The sequence below is a fragment of the Helobdella robusta genome (assembly GCF_000326865.2).
Source record: "Helobdella robusta unplaced genomic scaffold HELROscaffold_19, whole genome shotgun sequence".
NCBI lineage: Eukaryota > Metazoa > Annelida > Clitellata > Rhynchobdellida > Glossiphoniidae > Helobdella > Helobdella robusta.
The window spans coordinates 3,045,701-3,065,009 of NW_008704034.1; the positions used below are offsets into that span (position 1 = coordinate 3,045,701).

At 34.7% G+C, this 19,309-nt stretch overlaps 3 protein-coding genes across 3 annotated transcripts; 2 read left to right on the top strand and 1 right to left on the bottom strand.

Moving 5' to 3' along the window:
• Nucleotides 1-878: 878 nt before the first annotated feature.
• On the bottom strand, nucleotides 879-5,424 carry HELRODRAFT_111023 (hypothetical protein). The gene is made up of 13 exons (XM_009016888.1): nucleotides 5,344-5,424; nucleotides 5,230-5,323; nucleotides 4,874-5,102; nucleotides 4,629-4,698; nucleotides 4,332-4,426; nucleotides 4,065-4,178; nucleotides 3,808-3,901; nucleotides 3,275-3,423; nucleotides 2,203-2,316; nucleotides 1,830-1,893; nucleotides 1,568-1,680; nucleotides 1,230-1,381; nucleotides 879-1,149 (listed from the first exon to the last, which is right to left on the bottom strand). Exons 3-12 carry the CDS (start codon nucleotides 4,880-4,882, stop codon nucleotides 1,256-1,258), a joined length of 948 nt encoding a protein of 315 aa, XP_009015136.1. The 5' UTR covers nucleotides 4,883-5,102; nucleotides 5,230-5,323; nucleotides 5,344-5,424; the 3' UTR covers nucleotides 879-1,149; nucleotides 1,230-1,255.
• Nucleotides 5,425-5,755: 331 nt separating this feature from the next.
• HELRODRAFT_191289 (hypothetical protein) lies at nucleotides 5,756-8,513 on the top strand (the record flags this gene model as incomplete). Its single annotated transcript, XM_009016889.1, has 3 exons — nucleotides 5,756-6,679; nucleotides 6,848-6,901; nucleotides 7,169-8,513. The coding sequence occupies 3 exons, from the start codon at nucleotides 5,756-5,758 to the stop codon at nucleotides 7,472-7,474; spliced, it is 1,284 nt and encodes a 427-aa protein (XP_009015137.1). The 3' UTR covers nucleotides 7,475-8,513.
• Nucleotides 8,514-10,636: 2,123 nt separating this feature from the next.
• Nucleotides 10,637-18,600, top strand: HELRODRAFT_191290 (hypothetical protein; the record flags this gene model as incomplete). Its single annotated transcript, XM_009016890.1, has 22 exons — nucleotides 10,637-10,691; nucleotides 10,956-11,010; nucleotides 11,388-11,665; nucleotides 11,787-11,958; nucleotides 12,145-12,289; nucleotides 12,382-12,471; nucleotides 12,724-12,790; nucleotides 12,868-12,923; nucleotides 13,146-13,222; nucleotides 13,359-13,566; nucleotides 13,758-13,817; nucleotides 14,100-14,217; nucleotides 14,416-14,516; nucleotides 14,902-15,099; nucleotides 15,175-15,326; nucleotides 15,674-15,716; nucleotides 16,124-16,285; nucleotides 16,365-16,549; nucleotides 16,631-16,901; nucleotides 17,027-17,105; nucleotides 17,702-18,054; nucleotides 18,460-18,600. The coding sequence occupies 22 exons, from the start codon at nucleotides 10,637-10,639 to the stop codon at nucleotides 18,598-18,600; spliced, it is 3,066 nt and encodes a 1,021-aa protein (XP_009015138.1).
• Nucleotides 18,601-19,309: the final 709 nt, after the last annotated feature.

Consider the following 19,309-nt stretch of genomic DNA (forward strand, 5'->3'; position numbering starts at 1 on the left):
ATGTAAAGAAACCATCATTAAAATATAAATAATAATTAAGAACCGGTTACACACAGACACACACAAACACTGAAACACATTAGTGTATACATACGTATTTGTGTCTAGGTGTACGTGTAAACATGTTTACACTTGAATATAACCCTCTATAATACAACCCTCTATAATACAACAAATAAATTTCAAAAGTTTTCAATGTAAGTCTTCTAAAGCATTACAAAACAATAAAAAAAACTATCAATTTTGAGTGTGATCAGGTTGGTTGTGAAATAATTAAACACACATACATGCACACACACATACACACACACACATACGCCACGAGTTTAATTAAATAATATTAAATGCTGTGTAAAAACTTTATGCATACAATACAATATGTGTGAGTGTGTGTAAATATACGTGTGTGGGTTTGTGTTTGTGTGGGTTTACACACACACATACGCCACGAGTTTAATTAAATAATATTAAAAAATGCTGTGTAAACACTTTATGCATACAATACAATATGTGTGTGTGTGTGAGTGTGTGTAAATATACGTGTGTGGGTTTGTGTGTGTGGGCACTATAAAAAATATATATATATATATATGTAAATTTATTAACGTAAGAAAATATATAGGAACAGAAAGCAAGCAGATCTTGTAACAAAAAAAAAACAAATTGCTGACATTATTTTCGTAATTAAAATTTATTGCAAAAGCAATTTAACAAACTAATTAATTAATTAAATAATTACGTAAAAAAAATATTTACTCTCACTTATCACCAATAAGAAGATATATATATATATATATATATATATATATATATATATATATATATATATATATATATATATATATATATATATATAACATGTACATATATATATACATGTAACATAAGGCTCACATATACTGAAAACCTTGGGAAGCATTTTGAAATATTATCAACATGAGTCGAAAAAGTATAAACTATAAGTAAAAGCTACGGCGGTAAGATCACGTAACGTTTTGTAATATTATTAGTTAAGTGTGAATAATTAATATGATTTGAATTTGATTGAAAAGATGAAAACGTTCCTTATATCAAACTTATATACTTGTTGGTCAATCAACCAACTGATAAACTAAATCACTGAATCAATCAATCAATCGACCAACCAACTAACCAACCAATCTATCAGTAAACAAACCAACTCAACAATAACCAACCAGCCAACAAAATAACCAGCCAAACAACCACTTAACCACTCAATCAACCAATCAAACTCTTAATTATTTCCCAAGATGGCGAGCAGCAGCTTCCTGTAATCACCACTGCAGTCACCCTTGATAAAATCGGCCAGCGACTTTCCATACTTTCTGGCAAATGCTTTAGAAACATCCTTCAAATCGATCTTAAAAATTGAGAAAAAATATGTAAAAAAAAAGCACAAAACAACACAGCAAAAATTTGACTTTTCAGTTAAGAAATAATAAAATCCTAACATGCGTGGTGGTGCAATGGTCAAGATGCCTGGCAAACTAGTAAAAAAATGTTGAAGAAAAAAAAAACCAAAATAAAATAAATAACCCCAACTGACCTCTGATCTGCTGACCATGACCCTGATGAGGGTTCTGTCATCAGTGCCAGTGCCCTTCATACTCTTGTAGAGTCGCTGGGCATAGTAACCAATTGGATCCCAGATATAATCGACTGTAATTTTAACAAAATTATAAACAACAATCTAGAGATAATTTTCAGCGAATTCCTGTAAAATAAATGGACGTAAACCGTGGTCTGTAAAGCTCTACGCAGCGTAAAAGGATGTAAAGAATGTAAATCTGTAATATTCTATGACTCACCAAGAGCTAGGAAGCCTTCCCTTAGGCTTCCACTCATCTCACTTTCAATTGAATCAGCAATGCCCTGACAGATATAATTATTTTAATTATTAATACAAAAATAATTATCAATATTATAATTATTTTAATTATCGTAATAATTATTAATATTAACCATAATTCATTTTATATAGTGTTTAGTTAAGTAATTTTGTTTGTAATTTCAATTGAGTCTATTAGTAACCATGGTGTGCATTTAAAATCTGGTAATTATTAATTTTATAACTTTACATTCACAAACACACGCACACACACACACGCACGCACGCACGCACGCACGCAAACTCACATACACACGGATACGCACGCACGCACGCACACACACAAAACAAACCTTCTTAGTATCCAGTCTGTACCTCTCGAAGACGGCTTTCAGGTGGGGATAACTGCGAGTGCAGAAGATGCGATTGAAAACTGCCTCGTCCGTGCCCAACATTTTTATGCCTGCCTGATACGTATTAATTAACTGATTGATTAATTTGATGACGTCATTGATTGATCGATCGTTCGATTGATTGATTGATTGATTGATTGGATAATAGACTGAAAGAATGATCGTCGTTATCACTATCATCATCAACATCATCACCATCATCATCTGCGTCAAGCAGCCGACAGATCCACTGAATGATCAAATCAAATTTAAAGAGCACATGATCTTACATAATAATAATTATCGCCAAAATAATAATAATAATTGCTATTTATGATTAGTAGTAATGGTATTATAAAAATTATTATTATTTTTATTATTATTATTAGTAGTAGTAATAGTAATAGTAGTGGTAGTAGTAGTAGTATCATTATCATAACTATATCATTAAACAGCACACAGTAGAAGGGTTAAAGTATTAGTTCATGTTATTACATATTACAAAATTTTCAGTGGACAGAACTTCTAGCAGTAATAGTAGTAGTAGAAGTAGTATTAGTGTAAGTAGTAGTAGTACGTAGTAGTAGTAAGTAGCAGTAGAATAACTAACAACAAAGGGATGGTAATGTAACAGCAATGACAACAGAAAAAATTATTACACTTATGTATAACACACACACACAAACACACAGGCACACACACACACATACACACACACACACACACACATATATATACATATATATATATATATATATATATATATATATATATATATATATATATATATATATATATATACACAAATAAACACACGCAAACACAAATGCATACAAACATTTAGCAAGCAAGCACACCCAAACAACTTAATTAACTCTTGAGTATGGAATTAAACTTTTTCTAAAAAAACATTTTCATCCCTGCACTTAGAACAAAAAAACACATTCAGGCATACACAAGCACAAAAACACACAGACATATACACACACACACATACACAGACATACACATACACACACACACGTATACACACCGCAATTAAATCCTTAGTGTCAGTATCCACTTTTGCATGGTCAACTACGTTATTTTCATCCCGGCCAGAATTGCACTGGGCAACCAGGAGGTGCTTAAAATGGCCGCTTGTCTCACTCTTTATGTCTTTCTCTAGATTTCTCTTGTGTTCTTAGTGGATAGATGAATTGATAAAATAATGAATGAATGAATAAACGAACGAATGAATGAACAAACAAAGGCTGGATGAAAGAATGGATATTTAATTAAGTGATTGGATAAGGTTGATAGATGAGTAGATAAATAGGCTGATAAGAACAAGCAACAAGCAGTGTAATACATAGACAGGTGAAGAAATAAATAGATTGATAGACAGATGAACAAATAGATAAGAACATATAATGTAATTGAATTTATTAAAAAAAACAGACCAAAATTTATGAATATTTTAATCAATAAACTGAAAAACAGGAAAAAAAACTCTATAATTCAATCAAAAAAGCTACAAAGTGAAACAATATTGAAAGCCAAATAAACAAGAGCATAAGTATATACCGGAATTCTCATAGGCATGTCTGATCATCTTGATCTCATTGTTGTTGTGGGCACACAATATTTCTATCAGCACCGATTCGTCGGTGCCTGCTCCCTAAATAACATTAGATGGGATATTAAACCAAAAATAACCACAAATTACGTAAACCAATCGGATCAAAATATGTAAAAAGAACAAAATATGTGAACAAAATAATATTAATAAATTTGAAAATCCTGAAAAATTAAAATTCTAAAAACTGAAACAGCCCACATACTTTCATGGCATCTCTCAGTTCTTTGGCCATGAACTTGACCGGTTCGTACATCATTGCAATGATGGCATCCTCAAACTTGCCACTCAACTCCGATTTCAGATCTGCAATCAGATCCTTAGAAATGGGGAAATAATTAAGTGACCTCTTGAGTTAAAAATCCGTTATTAGTAAACCGAATTGAAAGTAAACTTAATGAAAAAATCAAAACATTTTCAGTATAAAATATAAAAATAATGAATATAAAAAATTAAGAAAATATTTTCTCACTCTTCCAAAGATAGACTTGTACTTAACAATGATCTTCTGCCTTTGGCTGTTGGTGTGGGCAACCAGGACTTTTATAATGGCATCCTCATCAGTGCCTAACATCAAAAAATGGCAAGATGAATAATAATCAATCGGACAATCAGTAAGATGAAAAAGAAAAAGAAATGATAATTTTTTTAAATTCTAAAATTTAGAATTTGCCTTCTATAAGATGTCAAAGTGTCTTTTGACAACTGAATTGAATAGAGCTCAAACTTTGTTGAATGAATATTTTTAAAAAATATAAAAAAAACCGACCAAGTCCTTTCATGGCTTTGCGCAGATCCTGGGCAGCCTTCTCTTCATTGAAACTTTGATTAGGAGTTATCTGCCAGATTGATTGTGATTGAAAGTGATTGAAAAAAAAAATTAGAAAAATTAAAATAAATTTCAAACGAATGAACCGTCGTAAAAAAATCAATAAATAGTTTACTTATACCAACAACCAGATCATAAAAATATATTTTATAAAGTAAAACGAAAACCAGAAGAAAATTTTAAACCGTCGCCATATTGATTGCAGTCAGAAATCACCGAGAAAAAAGACCTAGGCTTTAATTTAACAAGTTGCAAAGAAATTTATACATATATAATATATATAAATAAATAAATATATTAATCATATATATATAAGATAGATATCATATATATATAAGATATAGTTTAAATGCAAGCCGTCTGAAAAGAATAACCATTTATATTTATTAATTTTATATATATATACATATATAACCATTGCTATCAAACATTTATATACATATTAAAGATATCTATCTATCTATCTATCTATATATATATATACATATATATATATATATACATATATAGGAACGAGGCTCTCTTTAATGACATATATATATATATTATATTATAAATTCAATTATATACCGTATTGTTTGTTTTACGCGCATGCATTCATTGCACTGACTTCAAAAAACACTTTCAAACATACAAACAGACCCAAATAAACGTCTACATATAAACGTCTGTTAAAATATATATGAAAGAATTTATATATATATAAATACATATATATATATATATGTATATATATATATATATATATATATAAACAATCAATAAACCAATCAAATTAGCCGTTAAATTTAAATTCTCGTATAAAGCGTATGAATGATTAACACGTAAAAAGCAAAAAATAAAATTATGTACTGGTGAAAGGTGAACATCCACCTAAAATCGATTTTACTTCAAACTTATAATATCACTCATAAAAATCTGCTGGTCGTTTAAGATAAGAGACGTTTATGTTGGAGGTTGGCGGTTCTGATTAGATTTGGCCGTTCCGGATTAGTGAACAATGATGTTCGAAGTAAGCTTTAAATATAAATTAAATACAGATTTTCACTGCATTAATCAAATCATTGATGATCTTCCGCTTCTATCACTTTCCATTTCAGAATCACCATCAGCAGGATGATGAAAATGAATATTTCTCGAAGAATTTGATTGAAACCATCACACTGCTCTGTAAAAATAACGTGAGGCACATGAACGATTTGAAAATACAAGGCTTGATTGCACTGACATCTGATTCAACCAATTTTATGGTTATCCCAATTGACGAACTGATCACTAAAAATAGTAACAACTTTCAACAACAAAGTTATCACAATCATCATGACAACTCTAACAGCAGCAACTGCAACAACTCTTCTGTTGGCGCTATGTTTCCAATGATGATGAATGGCGGTATGAATTTTCAAAGTGTTCAAAGACCACCTTTTGTTAGGGCCCCACTGGCAGGGAGAGGAAGGGGCACACCTCAGAGGGGCACTTCAGCCAGGATGAAGATTCCAAGTCAGTTTTTGACACCAAACAAAGCCAAAGCAAAACAAAATTTAAAGTTTTTTACTCCTCAGAAAAAGTCGCCTCACCCCAGGCTTCAGTCATCTCCAGTGCCAATACAAAAAAGAGCCCAAAGAGTAGATTACATGCAAGATGTTGAGACAACTGACAACGAATCGAGGCCAATGTCGGCCAACAATCAACCTCCGCAAAAACGTCGGTTAGTTCCAGTAAAACAGGAAATAGACATAGAAGAACCAACAGAGAATCAACAATGGCAGCAATCAAATCCAAGATCCTCTCGTGCTAATAATAATTATACAAGGCCAGGTGATGTGTTTGTTCTATCTGATGAAGAAACTGACTACAGGCCAGTTAGAATTAAAAGTGAATTCTCTGACAATCATAACAGAAACGTTGCGAATGAAATGATAGATGCTGATGGGCTCCAAAGTAATCTGGAAGACATTGTACAAGACTCACTGACTGCCTGCCAAAATAGAGTTAGCAGAAATTAATTTAAAATAGATATATATTACCATTTTATTATTTAATATTAAAAAGCAAAATTAATAAATCAGTTTAGAATTCAATTTTTAAAAAGTATAGTCACCTAACCGACTGTTCAATTGACAACTGAATAACTGGACAACAACTATAAACACTCACAGATGCCTGCTCTGAGGTACATCAAAGAAGAGCCCACGATAACCATTGAAAACTTGGTTTGTTTGTGTGCTTTGTTTGTATGTGTTTGTTTATGTTTGTTTTTTTTCTGGAAAGTTCATATATTTCTTACTTTCTCATTAATATGTTATGTTTTACTACCAATTATATATTTTATTATATTGTATTCATAATTTTATATTGTACATTTTTTGTTCCATATTACATTTAATTTTTATTTTACTTCTCATCACTACATAACACTACTAACTCAATTCACTGCACCATCACATTTTTTGTAACCAATCTGCAATCACGACATACAGAAAAGTGAGCTCTCCGACAACACATATGACCAGCAACAGTATCAGACATCCACGTCCCAGCAACAACAACAGCAACCAAAACAATGTCTTGAGTGCGGGGAAGTATTCAGCAATTTAAGGGCTCTGAGGCAACACATGAGACAAGCCCATTCATCCGGTGCTAGTTGCAATAATGGCAGTAATAATACTAATAGTTGTAGCAGTAGTAGTAGTGCTGTTATCAGTAGTAATAACATGATGGTGCTGTCCAATGATGATGTTGTCACTCAGATAACTGTTGGAGAGGTCGTTTCAACTGGTGATTAGGTGATGAAACTGTACAATCAGACGATGAAACTGAATAACGAGTGACTAATTCACTTGTTATTTTATTATGACTGCTCTGACTTTTACAATTTTATATCTGCTTGTCGTACTTACAAACAATAGCATGTCTGTTAAATGTTTTACACATATGTGAGATGATCTGTTATGTATACAAGCATTACAGACATACCAGTCAGTCAAAATAATTATTCTACTTCATACATTAATGTCCACCGTATGCGTTTTTATGTGCATGTATTTGGCTTATTATGGTATGGTATTCATTCGTACACTTGTATTCTTGCATGTTTGTATATTATCTATTTCTGTATATACAGAAAGTAATGTATGTGTATTTTTTTCGAAAATGTTTACCTCTGGTTTCCAAATATAGAAGTTGTTTCTTTGCTACATAGATACTTGTTATACTCATTTTAATTTCAATTTAATTTGTTTATACATCTCTAATTAGTATTATTTAATTAATTAACTAATTGATTGACTGTTTAATCATTTATTGTGAAAGTTATGGGAGTATTTTCACAGGTGTCAAACAAAATTTGCATGTTTCATATTTTTCAAACTCACATTTGGACTAAATTGAATTTTTTTTGTAAGTTTGCAACAAAAAATTTTGATTAATAAGACTTTAATATTCAGAAAAATAGAACTTTCAATGAATATATTTTTATAATAAAAATATCTTTTTACAAAGAGACAGATGGTTAAATGCAGCTTAACCACACCTGCTTAACATTAAATTTTTTTCTGATTTTATTCTCATTTTTTCACCATTTATTTGTTGACTACTTATTAGTATTGATCATTTTACAGCCAGTTGTTTATATGACAAATAATAATCAGATGCACATATGGCTTGAATGGATGTATATATCCATTCAAGCCGTATGTACATACGATTATATACAAATATACATACGATATTGAACGAAAAGTTATATACAAAGAGAAATACAGGATAATATAATTCATTTTATCAATACATTACATAGCCTGTAACAAAATAATACATTTGGATAGTTGGTTTCTTTCTACATGTAAAGATAAAATTGCAGAAGAATAAAAAACAAGTGGTAGTTGTCTTTAAGGATTGTTGTAATATAAAATATTTTTTAAAATTATTTTTAGACAAAAGTTCTGCCAGGGTCTTCGTATTTCGGAACTTTTTTCAACTGACTATCTTCGCCTATGGAGTCCAGTTTCGCGAACCTGCTGTCTCTTTTGCCTGGCAGTAGTGCCCTCTGTAGGGAAGGAAAAAATTTAAATATATGGGATCGCTAATTCCGAAATTCCGGTCAAATTAGTTCTAATTTATGCGGTAATGATGAACATGAAATGAAGATAAGCAAATGTACAATTTATAATAAAAGTGAAATATAATATAGTTTATAATGTTATAAATATTTTAATGGAGGAATGTATTAACTTTTTAAATATAAATAAATTTTAAGTAAGTGGTAAGATATTTCATTCACAAACAAGTGCTCACCTTATCTGCCCATTCTTTGTCGAGATACCTAAGAAGGATGTTCGATTTTTCTGTTGTTATTACTGCAAATTTTTGGAAAAATTAAGTAATTAATTTTAATAAAATCTATGCAATTACTATTTTCAACTATTATAAGGAAGCAATAGCTAGATGGTGGAGCATATTTTCAAATTAACTAACAACGGATGTATAGGCAAGTCGTTTTTTAGAGATGTATAGTTCACGAAAAAAATTTTCCCTACAAAGTACCACATCTTTTTATCCAACTATTGAATAATTCAATACTTTAACACAGGAATAATTACTATCTATAAATAGCCAATAAATGAGAAAAAATTACATGAGCCAGTGTAAAAAATACTGTACTGTGAAAATTAAAAATACGGAAAAGCTGAAATTTAGTACTTTGAGGATTGGGATGTTCTCTCTCTGACACATATATTGGAGGCCTTTTACTCTATAAATAAATAAAAAATCAAATAAATAAATAAACGAGATGCAAAATTTTGATGAGAAAAAAAACAAAATTAATTCAACAAAAACAGAAATTATAAAATTCTCATTTTATAATATAAGATATTCCAAAACAATAGGCTGTTACCCTCTTCTGACCTTTGCTCACAATTTAAAGAACAATTTTATTCTAAAAGACTTGGGTCATTCATGACCTTTTTGTGAACAGAAAGTGTTATGAGCGGAGTGACCTACCAATCGATTCAAGGAAATCATATATGGCATATATATATATAGAGAGAAAGAGAGGGAAAGAATAAGATAGATATATGTTTTGTTATTTAAATCTGAAAATATAATTTATTTTTAGTTACAATGACAGTTAAAAAAATAATAACCGTGCAGTTTTTCTGGCTATGGTCAACCTGGAATCTAGAAAAATTTTCTGGATTAAACGATGGAAGACCACTAAGAAACTGATCCTTAAATTTTAAATTTAATATATTATAAAATTAAATTAAAATTAAATGAAAACAAAATTGAAATAATATTGACTTTATTTTATTAAGCATATGCATTTTATTTATTTTTTAAAACAATTTATAATTAATATTAATAATATATATTTATATATTTTATTTTTATAATATATATTTATTTAACAATAATTTTACTACACACCTAACTACATAAAGATAAATAAACTATTAGTTTATTTTATTTATTAATTTAGTTAATAACAGATAAGAACATAAGTCATAAATAAAATTAAATTTAGCTAATGCTAAACTAAACTTTACATAAATAAACAAAACTACACTACACCCCACTGACAATTACAAAATTACACCCCCCCCATTACACACATTACACATCACAGAATTACTTAAGTTCTAACTACTAAGACTAAGTTAATAAAAAATTAGGGAGGATAATTTTAAAATATAAATAAAGAAGTTTAAAAATTTAAATAAACTATGAACCATTTTGTTTGTGACGTCAGCTGTCGGTAACAAGACAAAAAACCTAATTAAATTAAATAATTAGCCAACACAAACTGCGAAAAAAAGACTTTAACGACCACTTAACAGTAATGACAAAGGCAAACTTTAAAAATGAATTAAACGTAGTGTACGTTGGATAAGAAACAAGTGAAACTGTTTTTGCGCTAAGTCATTGATTACAGAGCACGACGGAACATGCATTGTGGTTCTAATTTTGTGGAATGTGGCGTTGATATAGTGAATCAACCTGGTAGTTTTTTTTATCAAATTTATGTAGTGCTCAGTATGAAAATATATAATTTAGTAACGGAAATCACGAAGGTTTTCATACATAGTATCTTGAATCGACCGAATAGTTATCATTATGTAATGTGGAATATGCACTATAGTTTGATTTTTTAATGTGGGCATTGATATAGGGAATAAGGCCAGTGGATTTTTTTTATAAGATTTAAATGAAACTTAATTTTTTTAGTTTGAAAATGTAAAATGAATAATTAAAAACTTTTGAAAGATATATCAATTGGACATCATTCCTTTCAGTCCGAGTATTTGCTGGGTATTGTCCGGTAAAAAAAAGCCCAACTACATTGATTTGTTTTTATTTTTATTTAATATTTGTCTCACCGCTCACGATTTATTACTCATCAATACAATTTAACGTTTAAAAATTCTTTTTTATTTAAGCGAATTTTAAAAAAATGCTCTAAATACGAAGAATCTTCCAAAATAGCTTGGAACAAATAAGAAAAGACTTCTTAATTGACTTCACAAACTGCTAATCATTCATTTCCTACAAAAAAACAAACGAAAGTATAAAAAGTAAAATCCGTAGGTTGATTTGGATGGAAACCACTCCGGCAATCCCGACGACGACGACCTCTGCGCTAAACACACCAACCTCCGTAACCCCCACAACGACAAGTACCTCCTCCAACTCAACCAGCTTCAGCAACGGAAGCGCCGGGGCTGCCAGCAACAGCAACCAAAGTGGCAGCAACAAAAGTGGCTCACGATCTGGCATCGTCGAGGGAGTCGGAGCTAGGGTAATTCGAGGCCCTGATTGGAAATGGGGCAAGCAGGATGGCGGAGAAGGTCATGTGGGAACCGTTAGAAATTTTGAGTCTTCAGAGGAGGTTGTTGTAGTTTGGGATAATGGTACTGCTGCCAATTATAGATGTTCTGGATCTTATGACTTGAGGATCATTGACAGTGCCCCTACTGGTTTGTTGCTCTCTATAGTGTTTATGTTTAGTCTACAAATGTGTTTAAACTATTAGTTATATTTTGATTGTTCAACTTCATTGCCTAACTTTATTTCATTGCCTAACTTTATTGCAAGCAGGCCAGAGGCACGATGGTACAATGTGTGACACCTGCCACCAGAATCCCATCTACGGAATTAGATGGAAGTGTGCCGAGTGCAACAACTACGATCTCTGCTGCATTTGCTACCATGGTGACAAACACAACCTGAGGCATAGATTCTTCAGGATCAACTCGCCTGGATGTGAAAGGTTTTTGGGATGATGTTAACTTCATCATTACATTGTAATAGTCAGTCACATACATTGTCATCATCATTATTGTTATTATTATTATTATTATTATTATTACAGATAGATTCATCATCATCAAGCATCATCAATCATTACTGATGATATTGTAACTTGGGTTTGAAATAATTTCTAACTGAAACTCAGGGCCCTGTTAGACCCACGTCGCAAGAGCAAAAAAATAACCACAAGAGGAATTTACCCCGGGGCCCGTGTGGTACGAGGGGTTGATTGGCAGTGGGAAGAACAAGATGGCGGAGCTGGTAGGAGGGGCAAGGTTTCTGATGTTCAGGTGGGTGTGGTCTATGCAATGTTGACTTATAATTTGTGTGTTAATCCCTGTTATTTGTATCTATGCTTATTTCGTTATTTATATCTTTGTAGGACTGGAATAATTCTTGTCCTCGTAGTGCTGCCTACGTCCTCTGGGACACCGGCACCAAGAATCTCTACAGAGTCGGATTCGAAGGCATGGTTAGTCATTCTTTTTTTAGTTTTATTCCATCAATTATAACATATAGTTATTGGATGGTTGGTTGGTTGGTTGATTGGTTGGTTGGTTGGTTGGTTGGTTGGTTGGTTGGTTGGTTGGTTGGTTGGTTGGCTGGCTGGCTGGTTGGTTGGTTGGTTGGTTGGTTGGTTGGTTGGTTGGTTGAGAGGTGACTGACGAATGTATAAATAGTTGAATGTTTTCTCCAACTATATTTCTACTTATTTTCTGCACAGTCTGACCTGAAGGCAGTGAGCGATGCAAAGGGCAATTCTTACTACAGAGATCATCTACCTAATTTGGGTGTGTTCTAAAAATTTTCCGGTTCAATGACATCATCATTATCACCATTTTGTTATCATCTACGTCAACATTTTCAGGAGAACAAGGTCAAAGTTCAAGGTCGCAGCAGGGTGGCCTGAAGGTCGGAGACCAGGTGAACATCGATTTGGACCTGGAGATCATTCAGTCACTTCAACATGGGCATGGCGGATGGACGGATGGAATGTTTGAGGTTTGTTGGTCAGTTAGCTGGTTGGTTTGTTGGCTGGCCAGTTAGCTGATTGGTTGGTCAGTTATTTTAGATGCATTTGGATGATTGATTGATTGATTGATTGATTGATTGATTGATTGATTGATTAATTGATTGATTGCACAGTGCCTAGGAACAACGGGGTCAGTGGTGGGAATCGATGAAGATCACGATATTGTCGTCTCCTACCCCAGCGGGAACAGGTTAGTTTATCAGTATTTAATCATTTTAATCATCACTTGTGCTACCATCAACTACAATCATTCCATTCGACTTCGTCATTTGTTCATCACTCCATCATCTTCATCATCATTGCTCGTCCATCTTCATCTTCATTAGGTGGACATTCAATCCGGCGGTGCTGACGAAACCACAGCCAGCTGCAACGGGAGCCGCGTCATCGTCGTCACCGTTATCATCATCATCATCGTCGTCTGCCACCGTGCCACCATTTTGTGTCGGAGATTTCGTGAAAGTTTGTTCGGATGTCGAGCGGATGAAGGTGCTACAAAGGGGGCATGGGGAATGGGCGGAGGCCATGGTCCCTGTGAGTTATGATAATGATGATGATTGTGTTGTGATGGTGACGATTGTGATGATGATGATTATGATGACGGGATGTCTGATGATGTCGATGATAGTGATGACAAAATATGGGAATGAAAGAGAGATGTCTGATGATGATAATGATGACGACGATGATGACAAATAAATAATTCGTGAAATAATTACCTCAAGACACTTGGCAAGGTGGGGAGGGTACAGCAGGTCTACCAGGATAATGATCTGAAAGTTGAGGTGGGCTGACGAAAATATTATTTATTTGTAATAAATTCATAATTATTAATTAATAATTTATTGATTATAATTAATAAAGTGAAATAATCTGAAAGTGGAATCTTAGAATTACTTTAATTTACTTTGTTAACATCAATTAATTAATTCTCTCCAGTCAATCACTTGATTGAACCTACCCTAACAAATATCTACAAAACATATACAAAACGCTTACGAAAGGCATACAAAACGTATACAAAACATACAAATATCTACAAAACATATACAAAACGCATACAAAAGGGATACAAAATGTATACAAAACATACAAAGGTGTGTGGAACATCATGGACATACAATCCACAGGCTGTCACTAAAGTTGCTCTGCCTGAAGGAACTAATGTTGCTAATCAATCTGGAGGTTGTTTGTTTGTCTGTTTGTCGTTCGTTTGTTCGTCGTTCGTTCGTTTGTTTGTTTTTTTGTTTGTTTGTTTGTTTGATGGGTTGTATGATGTTGTATGATTTTTTTATCATTTTATCATCATCTTTGTTAGTGTTATCTGCCTTGTTAGTATCATCATCATCATTTTTATCATCATCTTCTCCTTGCCATCACCAGAGCGTCTGTCAGTTCTTCTGAAGAAATTATTTGAGACCCACGTGTCTGGTGATGTGAATGAGGAGTTAGTGAAGGCAGCTGCCAATGGTGACCTACAAAAAGTTGATGACATACTTACAAGATCCGAAGTTGATGTTAGTGGGTTTGTTTGTGTCAAATGATTGACTGGTTGGCCGGCTAGCTGGTTGACTGACTGACTGACGGATTGTTTGATTGATTGGTTGATTGATTGATTGATTGATTGATTGATTGATTGATTGATTGATTGATTGATTGATTGAAGGTCAATGGAGTGTTTGCAGGACATACAGCCCTCCAGGCGGCTTCTCAGAATGGACACATAGAACTTGTTAAGTTGCTCATCCAACACAACGTCGACATGGAGATAGAGGTTGTTACTATTGTTAAAACGACACATCACACAACCACAATAAACCCACACACATCACTTAACATCACGATGAACCCACTACATGCCGTGATTAGGACAAAGACGGCGACAGAGCAGTTCACCACGCGGCATTCGGTGACGAACCAGAAGTCATAAAGCTGTTGCAAATGGGAGGGGCCGATCTGAACGCGCGAAACAAGAGAAGGCAGACCCCTCTTCATATTGGGGTCAATAAGGGTCACATTGGGGTTGTGAAAGTTCTACTCGAGTTGGGCTGTCACCCAAGTTTGCAGGTAGATTGCTTCTCTTGTGAGGATGTCTGTTTTTTGGTCGTAAATATTAACCGACGTCATAAAATGACTTGACAGGATTCCGAAGGGGACACTGCTCTACACGACTCGGTGAGCAAGAAACGAGACGACATACTGCAGATCCTGTTGGAGCACAGTGCAGACATGACCATCACTAACAACAACGGATTCAACACGCTACACCATGCTGCTCTGCGTGGCAATCCTAGGTCTGTCTCTCTGTCTGGTTGTGTCGTTGTCTGCCTAAGGATGATCTGTTTATTTCAAAGTTTTTTGTAGATTTTTGTCCATTTATCTCCGTGTGTATTCGCGCTGTTAGGTGTTAGTTAATGTAGAAAAAGATTATTTGGTGAAATAATGGAGTGGCTGATGGATGTATGAAATGAATTGTTAGAAACTTAATATTAATTATGTTATAGAGTGAATAAAAATGAATAGATAGATTGAACACTTGCTATATTAGCATATACTATACACGCACACATTAACACCCAGTACCGTCACACACACATACATGTGCAAACACGTACGCACACACGCACGCACACATGTTTAGTGCTATGCGAATCCTCTTATCAAAATTATCTCGACCTTGGTTGGTGGATGAGAAGAAGGATGACGGCTACACTGCCCTCCATCTTGCCGCCCTCAACAACCATGTCGAGGTCGCTGAGTTGCTCGTTCACCAGGTTCGTGTGCCTGGCTGGCTGGTTGGTCAGTTGGTTGGCTGGTCAGTTGGTTGGCTGGTCAGTTGGCTGGTTGTTTGATCGGTTGATATGGTTCTATAACGATTGAAAGACCAAATGTGAATGTCGTCTACAGGGCAGGGCAAACATGGATGTTCAAAATGTTAACTTGCAAACGGCTCTACATCTGGCTGTTGAGAGACAACATACGCAGATTGTTAGGGTGGGTTCAATCGATTGATTGATCGATCGATTGATTGACCGATTGATTAATTGATTAACGAATATGCAAACATTATCCCAACACGACCACCATGCAGTTGCTGGTTCGTGAAGGATGCAACCTGAACATCAGTGATAAAGATGGCGACACACCGCTACATGAGGCTCTGCGTCACCACACGCTGTCGCAACTGAGGCAACTTCAAGATATGCAAGATATCGGGAAGGTAGTGATTAAACTTTCCATCTTGCATGGTGTAGTTAGTTAAAATCGACCAATAATATTCAACTGTTAACCATCAACCAATCACAATTGACCAATCACAATCGACCAATCAGCTCTTAATGGGTCTTGGGACTCCAGGAGCCGACAAGAAATCCAGTGCTTCTATCGCCTGCTTCCTGGCTGCCAACGGGGCCAATTTAGACTTCAAAAATAAGAAAGGTCAGTCGGCTCTTGACCTCTGCCCTGATCCAAATCTTTGCAAGGCCCTCACTAAATGTTATAGAGATAGATTGGTCAAGTTAGTCTTTTTTTCTTTTACATTTGACAGCTAGAATTATACATAAACTATGTAAAAATAACAACACAAAAACGTGTGCAGCAACTACCCACCAATACTACCAACAACGCCCCAGCCTCTGGTGCCAGACGTCTCCAACAACCCCGTCAACAACAACAACTTCACCACCACCACATCATCGTCGTCGTCGTCATCAGGCTGCACATCATCTTACGATGATTGCATGGTTTGCAGCGACACAAAGCGTGACACCCTGTTTGGCCCCTGTGGTCACGTGACCACGTGTTCGCTCTGTTCTCCCCGGGTCAAGAGGTGTCTGCTCTGTAAGGAGAGTGTCCAGTCGAGGACCAAGGTGAGTTCTGATGACGATGATGTTCTTCATGTTGTCGATGGTGAAGTCATAATGACGTCATGCTGGTGACGCTGATGATGTAATGGTGCTCGCCTTATTCTAAATTTTCCCTCTTCCTGTGACAGATAGAAGAATGTGTAGTGTGTTCAGACAGGAAAGCTTCAGTGCTCTTCAGGCCTTGTGGGCATATGTGTGCTTGTGAAAGTTAGTTCATTCATTCGTTCACTCATTCCTTCGTTCATATGGCATTGACTGATTGATTGATTGATTGATTGATTGATGATTGATTGATTGATTGATTGATTGATTGATTGATTGACTGACTGACTGATTGATTGATTGATTGACTGATTGATTGATTGATAGGTTGCGGTTCACTGATGAAGAGATGTGTCCAGTGCAGGGCCTCCATTGAGAAGATGATCACACATGCCATTTGTTGTGGAGCTCCCGGTTAGCTGGCTGGCTGCCTGGCTGGCTCTTGTCATGCTGCATGCTGTTGTTTGTTGCTGTGGATTCTGTTGTAAATTAACTTTAGTTGATGATGTTGTTTGTTTTTGTTTCAAATTTCTTCAGTTCGTTCTTATATTTTTACAATCTTTGATACGTTAGCATTCATTTCCTTCTTATTTAAGCTCCGACCATATTGAACAACGCACCCTCACTCCCGTCATCGTCCCCCTCCTCCTCACTACCTCACCATCTCGGAGGACTGAGCAAGAACCAACAACAACAACAAAAAATTCTTTTCCAACAACAACTTCAACAACAACAGAAACCGAACAACAACGACAACGCAGCAGCCATGACATCGACTTCAGCAGCGACAGCCGCTCTCACGATGACGTCATCGTCGGCCTCAGTAGCTGCGTCGCTCAGTAACAACGTCATGACACAGCTTACAGATGACAAACTATACACGGAAAATATGGGCTGCCTGTTTGCTAGCAACACCATTTCTAACCTCATGACGAAGACAACCTCCATGCCACTGTCCAACACTAATCACCTTCATCATCCGGACGATGCGACTAATAACCTCGGTGGGGGGTCCAGTGCTGGGCAGTTTCTCATGAATAATGGCAGGCAGGACACTTCGTCATTTGCCGATCTGCAAAAGTTACAGCAGCAGCTGCAAGATATCAAAGATCAGGTGCTGGTGATGACGTCCGTGATGACGTAGTTGTTTATGATGATGATGATTATTATTATCATTACTATTATTATTATTATTATCATCATCATCATCATTTCATTGTTTCACTCATTTATCACCCTGGCTTTGAAAATAAAAGATATCGTAATTAGGGTGAGGATGGATGGAAGGAGTGATGATGATACTATTATTTGCTCTCAGTAGTATAATAGCCACCACCACAGAGTAGTGGTAGTAATTGTGGTAACTATAGTAGTAGTTGTAAAGTAATAGTAGTAGTAGTAGTAGTAGTTGTTGTTGTTGTTGTAGTAGTTGTAGTAGTTGTAGTTGTAGTAGTGGTAGTAGCAGTGGTAAGAATAAGGGTAATAATATCGTTATCATCGTCGTCATCATCTTCACCAGACAAGCTGTCCAGTGTGCATGGACCGACTGAAGAACATGATCTTCCTCTGTGGCCATGGAACCTGCCAGATGTGTGGGGACCGAATGCTGGAGTGTCCCATTTGCCGAAAGACAATCGAGAAGAGGATACTGTTGTATTGATTGATATATGTGTGTGCGTGTGTGTGCGTCTCTCTGTTTGTCTTTCTCTCTCTCTTTCTCTCTTTCACTTTCTATGTGTTTCTGTGTGATGACCGAATGCCCAATATGTTTAGAATATACTAAGAGGATAAGAGGATATACTATTACTATGATAGCAGTTTCTATTGAGATTTATGTGTTTATCTTTTTCTCATCTCTCTCTCTCTCTCTCTCTCTTTCTTTTTTTCTCTCTCTCCCCTCTCTTTCTCTGCTCTGTATTTATATGTGTGTCTATTTATGTATTGAGATTAAGATTGTGTGTGCGCTTGTTTGTTTGTAAATGTTTGAGTGTGCGTGTGTGTGCGTGCGCGTGTTTTTTTCCAGTTTGTGACTTGTACTGCTTACAAAAGTATTCATCTGTTCCATTGTTAATTGATCTGTGCTAATACATTTGTGTCAGTTTATATGTGTGCGTGCATATTTGTGTGTGGTGTATGCTGCTGTGTGTGTGTGTGTGTACGTGTGTGTGTGCGTGTGTGTTCGTGTTTCGTACTCATCATGTTTCCAAATCATTAAAATTATTTTTTTATAATATTTTCGTAGAAATTAACAAACGAAATCCAATATATATATATATATATATATATATATATATATATATATATATATATATATATATATATATATATATATATATATATATATATTTTTATATCTATATATATATATT

Excerpts from the sequence above, each read along its gene's own strand:
- HELRODRAFT_111023 (XM_009016888.1), bottom strand. Across the intron at positions 3,424-3,807 it reads ACATGCCTATGAGAATTCCG|AACACAAGAGAAATCTAGAG; the intron begins GTATATACTTAT and ends CTATCCACTAAG. Across the intron at positions 1,382-1,567 it reads TCATGGTCAGCAGATCAGAG|ATCGATTTGAAGGATGTTTC; the intron begins GTCAGTTGGGGT and ends TCAATTTTTAAG.